This window comes from Pongo pygmaeus, chromosome 11 (assembly GCF_028885625.2).
Source record: "Pongo pygmaeus isolate AG05252 chromosome 11, NHGRI_mPonPyg2-v2.0_pri, whole genome shotgun sequence".
Classification (NCBI taxonomy): Eukaryota; Metazoa; Chordata; class Mammalia; order Primates; family Hominidae; genus Pongo; species Pongo pygmaeus.
Window position 1 is genome coordinate 103,482,778 of NC_072384.2, and position 19,892 is coordinate 103,502,669.

The 19,892-nt window shown below is 37.6% G+C and overlaps 1 protein-coding gene across 7 annotated transcripts in view; it reads left to right on the forward strand.

The window, feature by feature from the left end:
- The window catches only part of NBEAL1 (neurobeachin like 1), a 206,445-nt gene that overhangs the window by 164,869 nt on the left and 21,684 nt on the right, over window positions 1–19,892 (forward strand). For 5 of the 7 annotated variants that reach the window (XM_063648349.1, XM_054479175.2, XM_054479177.2 and 2 more), the window contains 7 exons: window positions 1,710–1,819; window positions 6,894–7,011; window positions 8,700–8,797; window positions 11,556–11,672; window positions 15,062–15,151; window positions 17,150–17,259; window positions 19,363–19,535. In XM_063648349.1, the coding sequence (XP_063504419.1) occupies window positions 1,710–1,819; window positions 6,894–7,011; window positions 8,700–8,797; window positions 11,556–11,672; window positions 15,062–15,151; window positions 17,150–17,259; window positions 19,363–19,535 (816 nt within the window). Of the gene's footprint in view, window positions 1–1,709; window positions 1,820–6,893; window positions 7,012–8,699; window positions 8,798–11,555; window positions 12,811–15,061; window positions 15,152–17,149; window positions 17,260–19,362; window positions 19,536–19,892 lie in introns of those variants that run through there. The other 2 variants (XM_063648352.1, XM_054479180.2) reach the window with 2 other exon arrangements.

Consider the following 19,892-nt stretch of genomic DNA (forward strand, 5'->3'; position numbering starts at 1 on the left):
TTTACTATTGGTGTTATTTAGGGAGGTTCCACAGTATTAAAGGGTTATTACCAACTTTTTTCCCTGCCCTAACATGTAATGTTAATGTTTGACCCTTCATTTATTCAGTACAATTATTTGTCATACTGTGGAGAACATATCCAGTGCTTAATGTCACTTTGACCATGTGCTCTGGAACAAGCTGTTGGAGGCAGGGCATCACAGTAAGGCAGTCAGAATTGGTGACTTTCAGAAAATGAGGTGAATCTGTTGTCTGAGTCCGATCCTAAACTCTCAGTCAGCTGTTGGACTGGATTCTCCTAAAGCAGAGTATGTAGAATAGGAGGGATGAGCAGACTACATTTGGATAGAGAACTTAAGGTACTCTTTAACATTTTATATCAGAGTTAGTTGCTATCTTTAGCACAATTGTCCTGATGGCCTCCACTTCTAGCTATACATTGCCTCTTTGAAATGAGCGGTTTGGGAGAAAGCAAATGTATCGATTAGAATGCCTTTAAGAATAAAAAATTTAAAAAGCAAAGAAAAACAGAAAGCCTTTGGGAAAAGAAATTTAATAAAACCAACTCAAAATTGTGCAAACAAGGAAATTTTAGTGTTTCCCATAATAAAAATCCTAAGGTATGGTAGTTTCAGATAGCTTAGCATCATCAGCGCCAACTTTTTTTCTGTATTTTCACTCTGCCATTCTGAGTATTTTGGCTTTGTCTACTTCCTCTCATGGTCACAAATGCCTAACACAGTTTTAGGCATCATAGGCAGATCCAACAGTATTGTAGAAATAAGTGAGGCTGTTAATCCATTGTGTCCTTTCTTAAGAGTGAGAAACTCTTTCTCATAACTTCTCCTCACTCTCCAGAACTGGGTCATATACCAACCCTTAGACCAGTCACCTGGAATGGGCATGAAATATAGGGCAGAGATGGACACTTGAATGAAATAAAGGTTCTGCTAGCAAATAAAAAGAGGGAATGACTATCAGGTGGGCAACGAATACTATCTGCTACACTGTGATGGGTTTAACATAAAACCAAAGACCCTGTGCATCCTGTCATTTTATGACATTTAAACTCCTCTCCAACTTGTGATACACTGGTATTTTAAGGCAGCATACTGGTATTTTAAGGCCTTCTTTTTTGAAGTTCTTTTGTGTTAACAGTCCCCCTTCTCCCCTGCCACGTTGTGTAAACAATAAAACCTCATATTTGGGGAAATTTTATCAAAATGCCATGCTCTAACCATATGAGCAAATCTTTATTATGCAAGTATCTATTTAGAATAGTGGTATGTAAATATATTATTCTTCCACCAGACAAATATAACTCTTCCAGTAGGTGAGTTTAAGGTATGAGTTACACCAAAAAGCTTTAAGGAGCTGTATTTTACTGTGAGGGACTGTGTCCCTCTCATTATTTTAAGTGTAAGAAGAAAACTTAATTTTGCATTTTGGTCAGATTAAAATAAGGGTTGTAGCTATAGTTTCCCCCACTTTTCTTGCTTAACAACTTAATTCTTACTCTAATTTACCTTATAATAGCTAATTTAAAACTAGTTATTTTTTTTTAATTAACTGGTATGTACTCCAATAGATAAGAATTTTAAAAGAAAAAAATATGTTTTACGTAGGAATGTGCCCTCATTATTGTTTGTTTTACTTTGTTTATTATAATCTAAAATGATTTGATACATTTTCTTTTTACATGTCTTAGAATTTAACTTGGGTCGTCTACAAGTTTCCAAAGAATTAGTAAATGATGTCATTCTCCCCAAATGGGCTAAATCAGCTGAAGATTTCATCTTTAAGCATAGGAAAGCTTTGGTAAGACTTTTGCATTTAGTTATTAGACAGAATAATAAGATAAAAGATGTGTTTTCCAGAGGATGGGATAATCTGACTTAATTATTTTTCTAGATTAATTTGTAATCTATTATATATGTTGACTTTAGAAAGTACAATATAGGAATTTATTTTGAGGATATGAATCTTCTGATATAGTGAGACTATAGTATAGTACCATGAATAAATAAATATATATATATATAGCAAAATATTAAACATTTCAGCTCTGTAAAATGTCCGTCTACTGTATATGTAAATGTTCCAGTCACCAAGCTGGTGTACTTTGGTGTTTTACAGTTTTCACATTTATTTCAAATCTAACAAGGATGAGTACATTTTTGTTTTCTCTGAAAGATTTCACTAAGCTTCTAAAAGAAAGGCAGCTGAACCAAGCACAGTGGCTCACGCTTGTAATCCTAGCACTTTTGGAGGCCAAGGAGGCCAAAGCCTCACCTGAGGTCAGGAGTTCAGAGATCAACCTGGCCAACATGGTGAAACCTCATCTCTACTAAAAATAAAAAAATTAGCCAGGCGTGGTGGCGCATGCCTATAATCCCAGCTACTCAGGAGGCTGAGGCAGGAGAATCGCTTGAACCCAGGAGGCAGAGGTTGCAGTGAGCTGAGATCACGCCGTTGCATTCCAGCCCGGGCGAGAGAGCGAGACTGTCTCAAAAAAAAAGAAACAAACAAACAAAAAAAGACAGCTAAACCCTAAATGCCACTTTAAAAAAAAGCCGGGCACAGTGGCTCACGCCTCTAATCCCAGCACTGCGGGAGGCCGAGGCGGGCAGATCACCTGAGGTCAGGAATTAGCAACCAGCCTGCCCAACATGGCAAAACCCCATCTCTACTAAAAATACAAAAATTAGCTGGCTGTGTTGGCGGGTGCCTGTAATCCCAGCTACTCAGGAGGCTGAGGTAAGAGAATCTCTTGAACCCAGGAGGCAGAGGTTGCAATGAGCTGAGATCGCACCACTGCACTCCAGCCTGGGAGACAAAGCGAGAAGCCATCTCAAAAATAAATAAATAAATAAAGCATTAGTTTTTAGTTAAATTTCCTAATTTGGAATTGAAGGACTAGTGAGGGTTAGTTTAACATTGGTTATTGTGTTGCTATCTTGCAGATGATGTTGATGGCTCCACTTTTCCCCACAGTAGCTCACTTTATTCTTTACCTAAACTGAAATGTTGGAGGACTCTGAAAATAATTAAGCCAGTACTTGGAAACATTTTTTATCATTATATATTTATAAAATAAGTATATATTTATAAAATTCAGAATTTGATTATAATATTTGTAAGCCTTAACCCTATGCGTGAATAAGGAATTTAGAAAAAATTTAGAAAAGCAAAAATGAGTTTAGCCAAGTGTGGGTGGTGTGCACCTGTAGTCCCAGCTACTTAGGAGGCTGAAGCGAGAGGATCACTTGAGCCCCGGAGTTTGAGACCAGACTGGGCAATATAGCAAGACCCTGTATCTTAAAAAAAAAAAAAAAAAAGAGTTTATTTGGGAATGAATGATGAATTGCAGTCTGATAATACCTGTGCCCTGGTGAACCATTAGGGACCAGAGATGTACCCAGGAAGGCAAGGGTTTTTAAAAGTAAAGTGAGGAAGTTTACATAAGTTGTTTTGAAACAATTATCCTTGACCACACGGATTAATAACAAGGATGGCATTAGTCCAAGGTTGAACAGGCAGTTGCTAGGCAGACATCCTTGCAGAAGTATTCTTGGTGTATAGTTGTGGTTTTCAGAGTGTCTTTGTCATAGTCTTTATTGTAGGCATGTAGGCATGTATGCATAAGAGCTCCTCCTTGATGGCCTCTCCACTGGATTTTGTTAGGTTTTGGCATAAGGGACTCCATCTTTATCCATACAGCTTTCACAACCCTATTAATAAGATATTAGAATTATATATTTCAGTTATGTATTACTGAGTAACAAACTGTTCCAAAATTCAGTGGCTTAAAAGTATAGCCATTTTAAGGGAGGGATAGCATTAGGAGAAATATCTAATGTAGATGACGGATTGATGGATGCAGCAAACCACCATGGCACGTGTATACCTACATAACAAACCTGCATGTTCTGCACATGTATCCCAGAACTTAAAGTATAACAATAAAAAAAAAGTATAGCCATTTTATCATCATCTCCCACAGTTCAGTGGGTTGGCTGGCCTCAACTGAGGAATTCTGTTGCTCTTGCTTGAGGTTCTCATGCAGTTAGTAGCAGTCATATGGCAGCTGGGATTGGAGTCATCTGAAAGCTGCATCAAAATGGTAGGATCCTAGCTTTTCTCCCTCTCCATGTAATCTCAGGATATCTCCTCTCCAACTGGGTAGTCAGACTCCTCACCTGGCACCTAAGTGCTCCCCGAAAGTGGAAGCTTCCACTCTTTCTTCATAGCATCACTTCTGCCACTTTGTAATGTTTAAGCAGTAACAGTATCAATGCCAGATTGAAGAGGAGGGAAATTGAGCTCCATCTTTCAATGCTAAGAGTGAGAAAGAATTTGTAGCTATCTTAAGTCAACATGTATTCTGCCCTCTGGTCACAAATTATTTTCCTCTTGCATGCAAAATATATTCACTTCCTCTCAAGACACACTTCCCCTAAAACTCTCATCTCATTAGGGAAGGAATTGGCAAATTGTTTCTGTAAAGGGACAGATAGTAAATCTTCGTTGGTCATAAGATCTATGTCACAGCTATTCAGTTCTGCCATTGTACTGCAAAAACAGATGGATATGGCTGTGTTCTACTACTAATCTACAAATCTGGCAGCAACTCAGATTTGACCCACAGACAGTAGTTTGCTATTCTGCATTAAGGCTTGAGGCCTAAAATTCAGTATCTCATTATCTAAGGCAAGTCTGTGTGTGGATGAGACTACTCAGATGTGGCTCTTCTTGGATCTGAAGCCTGAACTAAAGAGACAAGTTATTTGCCCCCATATAACAACAGTGGTATGAAAGGATAAGAGAACTTATAACAGACATTCCCATTCAAAAGGAGGAGAAAAGCAAGAGGCTCCTAGCAGTCACAAATACAAATACTGGTTTATAGCAATTCAGAATTCCAGTAAGGACATGCTCTCAGATCTTCTGTTAGGGTCCAGTCCTGTTTCCCGAGAGGGGTTCTCAGTGGCTCTTGGTTCTACCTTTGAGCTTTTGGCTCCCCACTAAGTCATTCTTTTTATTCCATAAAAATAAATAAATAAATAATAAAACTTTGTTTACATGAGTATCTTTGTCAGCCTCTTTCCTAACCACAGTGAATTGAAAGCCAAAGGTCTCTCTTCTTTTTTAAACAGTTTCTCTCTTTTACTCTAAACTAGTCTAATTCCACTTAAAACTTTATAGGTTTCTTACATGTCAGCTCTATTAGACAAAAGCCATTCAACATTACCAAACAGTCCCTTCTCTACTTTGGGCTGGATGGGCGGCTACTATGGAAAAATGTTCTTAAGATTCCTAGACACTCTATTTTCTAGTTGAGTGGGTCTGTGGGGCACAACCTTAAATCTTTCTGAGATCTCAACAGATTATTTTACAGCCAAACCCTTGAACTAAACTTTTATCCAAGACCATATTTTATTGGGGACACTCTGATTTGATAGTTGCCTTAGGCAATTTCTCATTTTGAGAGTTTTTGCCCTCTAGAGATCCCGGGACTGAGAAATGTCCCTCGGCTGGAGTGCAGTGACATTATCACAACTCACTGCAGCCATGTCCTCCTGGGCTCAGGTGATCCTCTCACCTCAGCCTCCTGAGTAGCTGGGACTGTAGATGCATACCACCATTCCCAGCTAATTTTTTGTAGAGAGGGGGTTTCGCCATGTTGCCCAGGCTGGTCTTGAACTCCTGGGCTCAAGCGATCCGCCTGCTTTGGCCTCCCAAAGTGCTGGGGTAAAAGACATGAGCCACCATGCCTGACTCTTGCAGTGGTTTTTTTTTTTTATTTTTGAGCCCAGCAATATTTGGCTTTTTAATATTTTCTTTAAATTGTGCTTACAAATCAAATAGTTCACTTTTGGCTGGGTGCAGTGGCCCACACCTGTAATCCCAGCTCTTTGGGAGGCCAAGGCGGGTGGATCACCTGAGGTCAGGAGTTCAAGACCAGCCTGGCCAACATGGTAAAACCCCATTGCTACTAAAAATACAAAAAATTAGCTGGGCGTGGTAGCAGGTGCCTGTAATCCCAGCTACTTGGGAGGCTGAGGCAGGAGAATCTCTTGAACCCATGGGAGGTGGAGGTTACGGTGAGCCAAGATCACGCCACTGCACTCCAACCTCAGCGACAAAGCAAGAGACTTCGTCCCAAAAAAAAAAAAAAAATCAAATAGTTCACTTTTTAACCCATCTTACTGCTGTCACACTTTATCATAGGCATCTGAAAGAAACCAAATGGCACTTTAAAATGTACTGTTTGGAAGTCTGTACACCCAAATTCATGAGTTCATTCTTTCTTTCGTATAACTGAAACATGAGTCCCATTTTCTCCTGTCTCCAATAACAATTTCCTCACTGTCTTTCAAATTATCACTAGTAATTTACAGGAGGTCTCTACCTGCCACCCTGTCCTCCTCTTAATAAATGGTTATTGTGAGGGAGAGAATGATTTGTAGCCATTTTTTCCACCTAAATGTGGTTTCATTGTTTCCTTAAATTGATCTTTTTTTTTTCTTGAATTGAATTTCTAGACAACTATTTCAATGGAAATTTTACCACAGAGATGCATTCCATATCTATCTTTTAGCTCTTTTGTTGTTTCTGGGCTGTTATAAGCATATTTGTATTTTATTCGCCTATTAGGAAATGCATATGTTAATATTAATAAATATATCTACATTATAGTAGATAGGAATAGTTAATATATGTAGTAGATATTGAATAAATGCTTGCCATTATTTTGAGATAATTTTATTTTGCTGCCAGAAAGATTTGTGTGTGGAAATGTTTCATTTATCCTTACTTTTTTAAAGAACTGAATTTACAGTGTAGTTGGAAGATATCTCTATATTAATTATTAAATTTATTATTTTTCTAGGAGTCTGAATATGTTTCAGCTCATCTTCATGAATGGATAGATCTGATCTTTGGCTATAAACAGAGGGGACCAGCTGCAGTAGAGGCACTCAACGTTTTCTATTATTGTAGTTATGAAGGTATAAATCTGTACACTTTTTCTCTTGCTTTACCTTGATAGAAACTGTTGTTTAATATATGTTTACAGTTATTTGAAGCCTATTTAATATGAGAAAGACTACATTTTGAAAACATCTTTTTACTTGAAAGATTAAGAGACCGCTGCTTTTTTTGTAATAGTAGTTAAGTGTATATATGCCAATCTAATTATAAATGTCACTTATTAACATCATAAAAGTTTTTGATCTCTAACATATTTGTCCTATCCAGTTGAGTCAAACATTAAATATTCAGTATTAAACAGTAGCAGAATTTGAAACAAGGCCTTTGAAGTTACAAATAACAGATTCTTCAAATGATACGTATGATGGCATTATTTAGCTCAGAATCAAGAATATCTTCTGATGGCCTTAAAATGATTTTTAAAAAGTAGTTCTTTACTAATCCTTAAGAAGACTAATAGTTCTACAGATTGTGAATAGTGTGAAGTTATGAGAAACTTATAGTAAATGAGCATATTTTTGCCATACTGTATCCATTCAGGTAATAGGTTTGTAAGGAGAAAGTATTGCATGGCTGTTAGAAGCTTGGACTTACCTAGTTTAGCCAATTACTAGTCGTGTAACAATCCATATTAGGTGTGGCTGTGTATAATCAGTTAACCAGAATATTACCTTTTGAAACCTTTGTTTCAAGCAATAACTTAAAGCAGTATTTTTGTGTAGTTATTACTCTTGTTTGAGTTTAGCTATCATGACCAAAACAATTAGGTGTACTCTGAGTATAGTTTGTTATTTTTGCAAAAGAAATTTTTTTTTTTTTTTTTTTTTTGTGACAGGGTCTTGCTCTGTCACCCAGGCTAGAGTGCAGTGGCATAATCATAGTTGACTGCAACCTGGCACTCCTGGGGTCAACCAGTCCCTCCTGCCTCAGCCTCCTGAGTAGCTGGGAACTGCAGGCATACCACCACACCCAGCTAATTTTTTAAATTTTTTAGAGAGATGAAGTCTCACTTTGTTGTCCAGGCTGGTTTCAAACTCCAGGTCTCAAGCAGTCCTCCCGCCTCAGCCTCCCAAAGTGCTGGGATTACAGGCGTGACCCACCACCCCTGGCCCAATAGAAACCTTCATAGAATATCATTTAATTTTCAATTGCTTAAAATATTTTAGCTAATTTTTATATATATTTAATGTTTGATGAGTTGCTGATTTTTTTAAATTATCTTTTCACAATGTTATAAATTGAAGAATGGAATAATATCTTATTGAAACTATACCAATGAGGCCAGGGTGGTGGCTCACGCCTGTAATCCCAGCACTTTGGGAGGCTGGGGCAGGCAGATCACCTGAGGTCAGGAGTTCAAGACCAGCCTGGCCAACATAGTGAAACCCCGTCTCTACTAAAATTACAAAAATTAGCTGGGCATGGTGGCATGCACCTGTAGTCCCAGCTACTCAGGAGGCTGAGGCAGGAGAATTGTTTGAACCCAGGAGGTGGAGGTTGCAGTGAGTCGAGATCATACCACTGCACTTTAGCCTGGGCAACAGAGCAAGACTGTGTGTGTATATATATATATACACACACACACACACACACACACACACACACACACGCATACACACACCCCAATTAGCCTGATACATTAATCAGTGATGTGGCTTGCTGATTTGTTTTCACTCTATAGTAAGTTGACTTCTTCTGGTTTTAGGAGCTGTGGATCTGGATGCCTTAACAGATGAGAAAGAAAGAAAAGCCTTAGAAGGGATGATTAATAATTTTGGGCAAACACCTTGTCAGTTATTAAAGGTAAGTCATATGTGTTATCAACAACTTAAGAAGTAGATTTAAGTCAACTTAAGAAGTAGATTTAAGTACATAACAAAATATTGCAGTCAAGATCCATATATATAGCCAATTACTCTCAGTCACAGAGAGATTTCTGTTTGCTCAGGAAGTCTTATATTATTTCCAAGAGGAAAAACTGAGTACCTATTAGGGTATGCCATTAAAACTGTCCTCATACTGGGACTCATTCCACATGTAAAACTTCTAATAGCTAACATCTGCCCAAAAAGGCACTTGCTTTCCAGAGCCCAAACCCAGTCTTAAGAATCAAATTATAGAATATTTGAATTGTAGAATCAAATTATTAAATATTACTACATATATTTCTTTCCCTGTACTGGTATCGGAAATGAAATCATTATCTTCCTGATGACACACAGGTTTGGGTTAATAGAAATTAATCTAATGTTAGTTTTCAAAGATGTCTTGATCTTTTTCAGTATATGAATTTAGTGATGTAGAATGCACAAAAAAAAATATCATTTATTAACTAGATATGTTCTTAAGCAATCACTGTGTTTGTTAGGTACTTTACCTAATCTTCATAGTAAAAAGTCAGCTATCCTCATTTTTTAGGAGTTAAAACCAAGACTCACAGAAAGGATTACGTAGCCTATAATGCCTTTGAGAAATTAAATACTTTTTCTAAGTTTACACAACAAGAAAGTGACTAGGATTATATGCCTGACCATCTAACTCCAAAGCCTTTCTAGCATGCCATGTTTCCTCTGAATGAGTAGTTGTAAGTCCCCTGTTAAACTAGATCTCTTAACATGTTCTTATGGGCCTTTATTTGCTACCTAATTAGGACACTTTCTGCCTTAGGTTGTGTATTTATCCATTTGCCTCGGTACATTATAAATATATTAAAGGCAGCAACTTTCTCTTAATCATCTTTGTATCTCCCTTGAATACAGTACTGAATTGAAATCGCCACAGCTATTACAACAGAGTGTATCTAAGCTCTAACTTACAGGTGTACTTCTGTCAATACAGTAATTGGGCTAAGCTTTGTAATTTTTACTGTTCCTTAGCAACAGTTTGCTTGGAACCTCCAACATTGGTTTTTACAGAATAGTCATATATGAAGTCAATGCTTTATCCCTTACCTTCTGGTACAGTCAGAAGGCGAAAGTAACAGACTAAAACAGAATGCTTCACAGGGCTTTGAAATAGATGCTATCATATTTTCACACCTGTTTTACCTTTCTTTTTGTTTTACGAATGGTGCTAATTAGTTTTTATTGTCATAAAAATGATACAAAAATCAGCCTTTGATTTGAAATAAAGTGAATAATATTTATTAAAAGCTAATTTTTTTTTTTTTTTTGGAGACAGAGTTTTGCCCTTGTTGCCCAGGCTGGAGTGCAATGGCGCGATCTCGGCTCACTCCAACCTCTGCCTCCTGGGTTCAAGCGATTCTCCTGCCTCAGCCTCCCAAGTAGCTGGGATTACAGAGGCCCGCCACCACACCTGGCTAATTTTTTGTATTTTTAGTAGAGACGGGGTTTTGCCATGTTGGGCAGGCTGGTCTCGAACTCCTGACCTCAGGTGATCTGCCTGCCTCAGCTTCCCAAAGTGCTGGGATTACAGGTGTGAGCCACCGCGCCCGATCTAAAAGCTAAATATTTTAGTACTTACAGCTTTCACATCTATTGCCTATAATCAATATTTTTTTGTAGAGATGCAAGAGTTTACTTTAGTTAGAATTCTGTTTTGCCTTTTAACTGTGCCTTTGAAATGTTCATTTTACTTGCCATTTATTTCATATTTATAGATGATGCTGTTCTGTGTTTCTGACATGAAAGTTGAGGAAGAACAAAATTTACTTGAAAAGTATGCAGCAGTACCTATAATTTGATTCTGGTAGTATTGACTTTTTTCTTTTTTTCTTTTTTTTTTTTTTTTTTTTGAGATGGAGTCTTACTCTGTCACCCAGGCTGGAGTGCAGTGGCACGATCTTGGCTCACTACAACTTCCATCTTGTGGGTTCAAGCAATTCTCCTACCTCAGCGTCTCAAGTAGCTGGAACTATAGGTGCACACCACTACGCCTGACCAATTTTTGTATTTTTAGTAGATACAGGGTTTCACCATGTTAGCCAGTATGGTCTTGAACTTCTGACCTCAAGTGATCTGCCCACCTCAGCCTCCCAAATTGCTAGGATTTCAGGTGTGAGCCACCATGCCCAGCCAGTGTTGACATTTTGATCTTGTCAAGGAATTAAAGATTCATCCAAATTATACATTCTGAATTTTGAATACTACATTTAATTTTACCAAGCATCTAACATGTGTAAGATAATGGTCTAGTATGGAAATCCAAAAATGAATAAGGCTTCTCTAGCTTTAAGGCACTTATAACCTAGTTGGGGAAGACAGACCATAAACAACTATATGTAATCCAATATAGAAAGAAATAAATTATAATTAAAATATAAATTATTTGCCAAGAAAAAATAATAAAAGAGAATAATACATTCTGACTTAAAAATTTAGGAGAGAGATCAGTAAGAAAAACTTTAAAGTAGAAGTGGGGTTTCCAAAGAAATGAAAAAAGTAGTATCTCTGCTAAGAGAATAGTCTGAGCCAATGCCTGTAATTGTCAACAATGCATGGTATGTAATTCATTGTAGCTAGAGCCTAGTGTATATGAAGGAACATAGTGAGAGATTAATAATATAGATATGAAATTGTTTTTCCTTAAAATTATTCTGAAGGAACCACACCCTCCAAGATTATCAGCAGAAGAAGCAGTGCAGAAGCCAACCAAAATAGACACTTCAACCCTAAACCTGTTTCAACACCTTCCTGAACTCAAGTCATTTTTTATAGAGGTAATATCCTACTTGGTAATATCAAAAAGAGTTTTCTCTAAATTCTGTACATTTTAAAGTTCTTTTATTATTTAATGGGAAATGAGGATTATAATATTTAATTCAAGATAGTAAATTATACTGTAATAATCTGTTGTTGGATTTTTAAAACATTTTTATTGGAAGCTTTTGTTTGCTGCTGAGTGGTAGTCTGAACTGTTTTTCTTGGCTTTCTTTCATCTACTTCACATTTTCCTGACAAAGAAGAATAAATAATTTGACTTAAAATGTTTCTTGTGACAATCGAGATGATATGTAGATGGAGATAATGATTTAATAGCTTTTAATTATAATGTCTGCTCATATATAAAATAGATCCTAATAAGTCCATTGTTAATTGATAGAATGAGTAGTCTAGTAAAACAGGAGTAGTTAATGGTGTAATTGAAAGAGTTTAAATAAAAAATTCAGATGTTTAAATATACATATTAAATTGAGTAATTCAGAATGTGATTATAAAATGCATTCATACCTATGAATGTGGTTAGGACAGATAGCATTAACCCTTCACAAAAAGAAAATTGAAAATAAAAAGTTACTAAGATTAGTTTGAAAATATACATTGAACAGTCTCTGCAATACAGCAGAGGTTGGTAAACTCTTTCTTTTTTCAAATAATAAGTTATTTGAAAAGTATGCAGCAGTGAGATAGGTCTAACTGGTAAATATTTTGTGCTTTGCAGGCCAAAAGGCAAACTCAAAGATATTCTGTAGATATATATATAACCACTTAAAATGTAATCATCTAAAAATATAAAACCCATCCTTAGCTTACCCACCGCCTACAAAACAGGTGGTGGGCTGGCTTTGTCCCACAGGCTGTAGTTTGTAAAGCCCTGCATTGCGGTATCACTGCAGCATGTTTCTCAGATTCAATACCATGGGAAAATGAATTATCAAAAAATAGAATTTTTTGATAATGTAGTGTAAAAAATGTTTATGAGTTTTATAACAGTTAAAGCTTTGGCCGGGCACGGTGGCTCACGCCTGTAATCCCAGCACTTCGGCAGGCTGAGACCGGTGGATCACGAGGTCAGGAGATGGAGACCATCCTGGCTAACATGGTGAAACCCCGTCTCTACTAAAAAATACAAAAAATTAGCGGGGCGTGGTGGTGGACGCCTGTAGTCCCAGCTACTCGGGAGGCTGAGGCAGGAGAATGGCATCCGGGAGGCGGAGCTTGCAGTGAGCCAAGATCACGCCACTGCACTCACATCGAGACTCCATCTCAAAAAAAAAAAAACAGTTAAAGCTTTATAATACATTTTACTCAAATGAACAATATTGTAGTAAGCATCACTGTATTTTTTAATTGATGTAATAATTAAACAGTTTTATGGGGTACACCACTGTATTTTGGTACATGCTTTCACGTGTTTGTGAAAGCACTTCAGAATTAATCTGTCACTCTTTTCCTAAATCCATGTTTACTGAAATAGTTATTTAGGGTTGCAATACAAACTCTACAAACTTGGTTGTTTCCAAAAGTATCTAAGTTAGTTGCATAGAACTCAGAACACATAAAAACAATGCTCAGAAATTATGACTAATTCCCAGGATGTGTTGGGAGTCTCCAAGACTACCCCCAGGTTCAGTGATTTGCCAGAAAGACTCACGGAATTCAACATGTAGTTGCAGTCATGGCTAAGATTTATTACAGTGAAAGGATACAAAGCAACATCAGCGAAGGGAAAAGGCACATGGTGTGAAGTCCAGGGGAAGCCAGGCACAAGTATCCAAGAGACATCTCCTAGTGGAGTCACGTAAGATCTACTTAATTCTTTCAGTAATGAAATGTGGAAACACATTTTTTTGTCATCAGAGAAGCTCATTAGAGACCCAGTGCCCAAGGTTTTTATTGGAGGCTGGTCGCATACACACCCCTCTGCCTAGCACATACCAAAATTCCGGACTCCAGAAGAAAAACAAGTGTTTAGCATAAACCATACCATTTGCACAAACACCCTAGGTGTAGTGAGCCACCCTTGTCCTTGAGGGAAAGTTTTATGTCAGTGTAAGGATGAACTGTTCGCCAGCCAAGTCCCAGATGCCAACCAAAGGCCAGTCTTGCAAGTAGGCCTTTCTGTAACAATGGTGGCAGTCTCAGGCCTGCTATGTTTAGCTCTTTACTGCATGTAAAACAACACGAGACCCTATTTGACCCATAATCTGATGAACATGCAATACTATATTTCTTCTATAATGCCAATAGAACTATTTTCATCTTATCTAATCATCTGTGACTTTTCTTGTAATATAGTACGTTCCAAGTTCCATCTGCAGGTGCAGCAACACATTTGCCCTTCTCTGTACCTACCAAGTCACATAGTAGCTTTCTCCAGGACACATTCAGTATCTGGGTCAGTATAAAGAACACAATAGATTTCCTTGGGTACCAATAACTTGTTAATCCCTTTTCATCCTCATAAGAGGTATTTCCCCATATATTAATATGAAAAGAGAAGGCCTTTTGTAGGTCATCTCTTCATAGGTGTTCAAATTGTGAAGAAAGTAGAGGTAGTAGTGAAAGCAAGGGCTTAATAAATGGGTTTTTTTCAGGTACCATTTTCATTTTGCCTTATTCAAATGCAAGTCATTCTTCTCTGGATTAATTCACAACGTGAAGAGAAAAGATAATCACCGACTTTTTAAAATTTTATAAATTATAATGAATTTTATAATTTGTTACTTAGTCCCTATTAAGTTCTTAGAACAACACCTGATACATAGTACATACCCAATAATGTTATAATTTACCTAGTAAATATTAGGTATCACTTGTGAACAATTGTCACATCAAGGAACTGAGTTCAAATTATTGTTCTCTTTCACATTGTTATAAGATAATGGCAGATGTTTTCTGAGCGCAGTCTTTATTTTCTGGTCCTACTGTGGCTTTCAGGGAGTACCCCGGTTAATGGGTTAGAAGTGTGTTTTGAAAGTTAGACCCAAAAGGAAATTTCTATAAATTATGACCACTTTTCTCATTTGACTTATTTGAGAACCATGTTCTTATATGATCCATATTTTCTACTTTATATGTATGTCAGTATAACTTAGGATAGATCCTAAGTCATTGGCTGTTTTAAATTTTGCTGCTCTTTGAAATCTACATCTCTTTTTAAAAGCAGAATAGTTGAATAGAAGGTGATGGGTTTCAGAAATTTCAAGTATGCCATCTATACATGGTATATAATTCCTTTCCTTCATTTTAAATTAATTGATTAGATGTTTCAAGAGAGTAAAATGATGTATCACAGGATTCATCCTTATTTAAAGAGACGGTTTTCAGTAATTTGTACCTAATAAAGATGAGCAGAACCAGCCACTAAACCTCTTTTATTTTATAGGGGATTAGTGATGGTATTCCACTATTAAAGGCCACCGTCCCCAAAAATCAGTATCGTTCTTTTATGTCTCAAGGCAGCCCTGAGTTACTGGTAAGTTGATTTTTACCTTTTTCACACTGCTATGCCTATATTCATTAAAACTTAGAAAAAAAGAGGAAATAAATATTTTTTAAAAGCCACTTTTTGGCTGTGCACGGTGGTTCGTGCCTGTAATCCCAGCGCTTTGGGAGGCTGAGACAAGCAGATTGCTTGAGCCCAGGAGTTCAAGACTAGCCTGGGAAACATTTGCTCAGAAAATAAAATCTAAAAAGATATACAAAAATAGGCTGGGCACAGTGGCCCACGTCTGTAATCCCAGCACTTTGGGAGGCCAAGGCAGGTCGACCACTGGAGGTCAGAAGTTCAAGACTGGCTTGGGCAACATGGTGAAACCCTGTCTCTACTAAAAATACAAAAAATTAGAGAGGCATGGAGGCAGGTGCCTGTAATTCCAGCTACGTGGGAGGCTAAGGCAGGAGAATCACTTGAATGCAGGAGGTGGAGGTTGCAGTGAGCCAAGATCACGCCACTGCACTCCAGCCTGGGTGACAAGAGCGAGACTCCTTCTAAATAAAAATAAATAAATAAATAAAAAGATATACAAAAATAGTAGTAGTACTTTTTGAGCAGTGGCAATCTTGTGAATTTCAGTCTTTATATATATATATATATATATACATATATATATATACACATGTATATATATATGTGTGTATATATATATGTATATATATATTTTTTTTTTTTTGAGACAGAGTCTCACTCTGTCACCCAGGCTGGAGTGCCAATCACAGCTCACTGCAGCCTTGACCTCCTGGGCTCAGGTGACCCTTCCACCTCGGCCTCCTGAGTAGCTGGGACTACAGGTACACACCATCATGGCCAGCTAATTTTTGTATTTTTTGTAGAGATCAGGTTTTGCCATGTTGCCCAGGTGGGTCTCAAACTCCTGAGCTCAAGTGATCCTCCCACCTGAGCCTCAAAAAGTGCCTGTGTTTTTTAAAGTTACCAGAATTTCGTTTGTCGGGGGTTGCTTGTTAACTTTTATAATCAAGAAGATAAAAGCTTTTCATTTTGAAGAGAGGAGAACTTACTCACTATGACTGTCACTACAGGGAGACCTTAACAGTTCATTGCATTCATTGTAAAGTCTCCTTCTGGTTTATGTTCTAAATGATATATATTATATTTTTATGGTAAGACTGGTCCCTGAATTTCTTCCAGCTGCCAGCTGATAAGTGCTAATAAACTTTGAGAAATCATGAGAAAAAATAATCTTCCTAAAGAAAGATAAATTGGGCCGAGCGCAGTGGCTCACACCTGTAATCCCAGAACTTGGGAGGCTGTGGGTGGATTGCTTGAGCTTAGGAGTTCGAGACCAGCCTGGGCAACATGGCAAAACCCCATCTCCACTAAAAATACAAAAAATTAGCCAGGCATGGTGGTGCATGCCTGTGGTCCCAGCTACTCAAGAGGCTGAGGTCGGAGGATTGCTTGCGCCCGGGAGGTTGTAGTGAGCTGAGATCATGCCACTGCACTCCAGCCTGGGTGACAGAGCAAGACTCTATCTCAAAAAAAAAAAACATTGGACAAGTTTTCTTACAATAAGATAAACAAGGCCAGGTGTGGTGACTCACACCTGTCATCCCAACGCTTTGGGAGGCCAAGGTAGGAGGCTCACTTAAGCCCAGGAGTTGGAGACTAGCTTGGGCAACATGGTGAAACCATGTCTCTACAAAAAATACAAAGAATACAAAAATTAGCCAGGCATAGTGGCGCATGCCTGAAGGTTGCAATGTGCTGAGATCATGTCACTGCGCTCCAGCCTGGGCAACAGAGTGAAACCCTGGCTCCAAAAATAAAAGATAAACAAAGAGCTTGTTCTGTGTGAATTATCTTAAGATGTGCTTAATGAGTTTCATGTTTGAAGTACACAGTCTGACAGTGTTCCGTAAGTGATAAATGCCAATGTCATGTGAGCATCTGGTTATTCTGGGCTGCTTTCCTTAATATTTCATTTAATTTGAGTCTTCATATGTTCTTTTCCAGATAACAATAAGCATGAATTACGTTATTGGAACCCATGGATGGTTGCCTTATGACAGAAACATTTCTAATTACTTTACATTCATCAGGGATCAAACTGTGACAAATCCAAAGTAAGTAAATGAATATTTAAAGCAAAATAGCTATACCAGATACCTTATTGCCAGGAAAAAAACTAGATTAATTGATTCATTTATTCTGAAAGAAATTTTTTTTTTTTTTTTTTTTTTTTTTTTTGAGACAAGGTCTTGCTCTGCGGTGCAGTGGTGCAATCCCCACTCACTGAAACCTCTGCCTCCCGAGCTCAAGGGATTATCTGGCTAATTTTTGTTTTTAGTAGAAATTGAGTTTCACCATGTTGGCCAGGCTGGTCTCGAACCTTTGACCTCAAGTGATCCGCCCACCTCAGCCTCCCAAAGTGCTGGGATTATAGGCCGCCTGGCCCAGAAAGTAATGTTTTGAGATCCAGATTATCTCTTCTTCCTTCCTCCCTCCATTCCCTCCCCTCCCCAACCTTCCCTTATTTTTAAGTTATGTCCTGAATTTATATTGGTTTAAATACAAAACTTAGTTTCCATAATATGAGTTATAGAAATGCAATTACATTAGGAATAATAGACTTCCTTGTAATTTTATTCTACTTTATTATGTAAAAATAAGACCTATGTGTTTTAATCTCCAAAAGTTATGTTCTCACTTAAAGTGGTGTTTCCCTTACACTGGAGTTGTCCTGTTTGCTTATATTTTTTTCTAGTTAAATCACATTCATGGCTGGGCACAGTGGCTCACGCCTGTAATCCCAGAACTTGGGAAGCTGAGGCAGGCGGACCACCTGAGGTCAGGAGTTCAAGACCAGCCTGGCCAACATGGCAAAACCCCATCTCTACTAAAAATACAAAAATTGGCCAGGCGCAGTGGCTCACGCCTGTAATCCCAGCACTTTGGGAGGCAGAAGCGGGCGGATCACGAGGTCAGGAGATAGAGACCATCTTGGCTAACACAGTGAAACCCCATCTCTACTAAAAATACAAAAAAATTAGCCAGGCATGGTGGCGGGCGCCAGTAGTCCCAGCTACTCGGGAGGCTGAGGCAGGAGAATGGCGTGAACCCGGGAGGTGGAGCTTGCAGTGAGCCGAGATCACGCCCACTGCACTCCAGCCTGGGCAACAGAGCAAGACTCCATCTCAAAAAAATAAAATAAAAATACAAATACAAAAATTAGCCAGACATGGTAGTGGGAACCTGTAATCCAAGCTACTCGGGAGGCCGAGGCAGGAGGATCGCTTGAACCCAGGAGACAGAGGTTGCAGTGAGCTGAGATTGCACCACTGCACTTCAGCCTGGACAACAGAGCAAGACTCCACCTCAAAAAAACTAAAATTAAAATAAAATTCAAAAATCACACTCCGTGTTGAGGATCAAATTACACCATATATTTGAAAACTATTTAAAATGATATAATTGTTATCACTGTATCTTTGTCTTCCTCAACTAGAATACAACTTCATGAGATTAAGGAAAATGTTTTTTTTTCTTTCTTATCCCACATAGTACTGTTATGTTTTGCAAGAAGCATATTCTCAGCAAATTAATATTGAACAATAAAGTTTTATAGCTAGAGTATGAGAATTAGCCCTCATTTTCTATATACACACTGAGTTGCAATCACTTGTCTTTCTGCAGAATCTGGATTGGCTAAGCTCACAGGTATTGCACTTGGAAGCTGATAAAACCAGCATGCTTGCTTTGGTTCAAATGGAAAACAGTCATCATAAGTGTTGTTAGATACACACTTATCTGCCTGATTTATCTCCTATGCATCACCTTGTGTAGGACATCCCTGGTTTAAGTTTATTTCTGATATTCCTGGTCCTGGCATATCCTGTCTTATCTTTAAACTTTAAGGCTGCCATTTACAAAATTGCCAATTTTATTAAATTGTCTCTGAAATCCAAGATTTAAGCTTTCTTCACACCTTCACTGATCTCACCTTTTTTTGCTTACCACTTGAGATTGTTATGTATATTCTTAATTTATGAAAAATATTACAGTGAGATAACGTATTTTCTGAAAGTCTATCGTTTATTAATAGACATATCAAGTAGGACATTTGGGACTAATTTTTTATTTCTTTTTTAGAGAGGTTTAAAAAGAATAGTTCACATCAGTATACATGATCTTGTAAGGAAAAGTCTGATATTTAATTGTGTTTACAGAACTCAGCGCAGTATGAATGGTCCTTTTGCTCCCGGGCTAGAGATCACTTCTAAGCTATTTGTAGTATCACATGATGCAAAGTTGCTCTTCAGCGCTGGATACTGGGATAATAGCATTCAAGTGATGTCACTTACAAAAGGCAAAATTATCTCACACATCATCCGGCATATGGGTAAGCATTAGCTTTTTTTCCAAAAATGCTCAAAAAATTTTTTTTCTTAAGTATAAAAGTAGTACATGCTCCTTGTAATGAGCATTAAATTTTACCTTTGAGGCTGAGTGAACTTTTTTATTGTGTAGGATTATAAATATATACTTTCTATAGGAGTGTCTCATGTATTTTGGGTATAATAAAGCACCACATAAATACAGCTTCATAGTATCTGGAAAATGTTAGGCTAAGTTTTTTTTTTTTTAATGAATGATAAAAGTAAGAATTTTAAGACAAAATGGTAATAAAATCTGCTGTCATTAAATAAGACATCAACTGCTCTATTACTTTGTTAACAGTTAAACATAAGAGTGATGA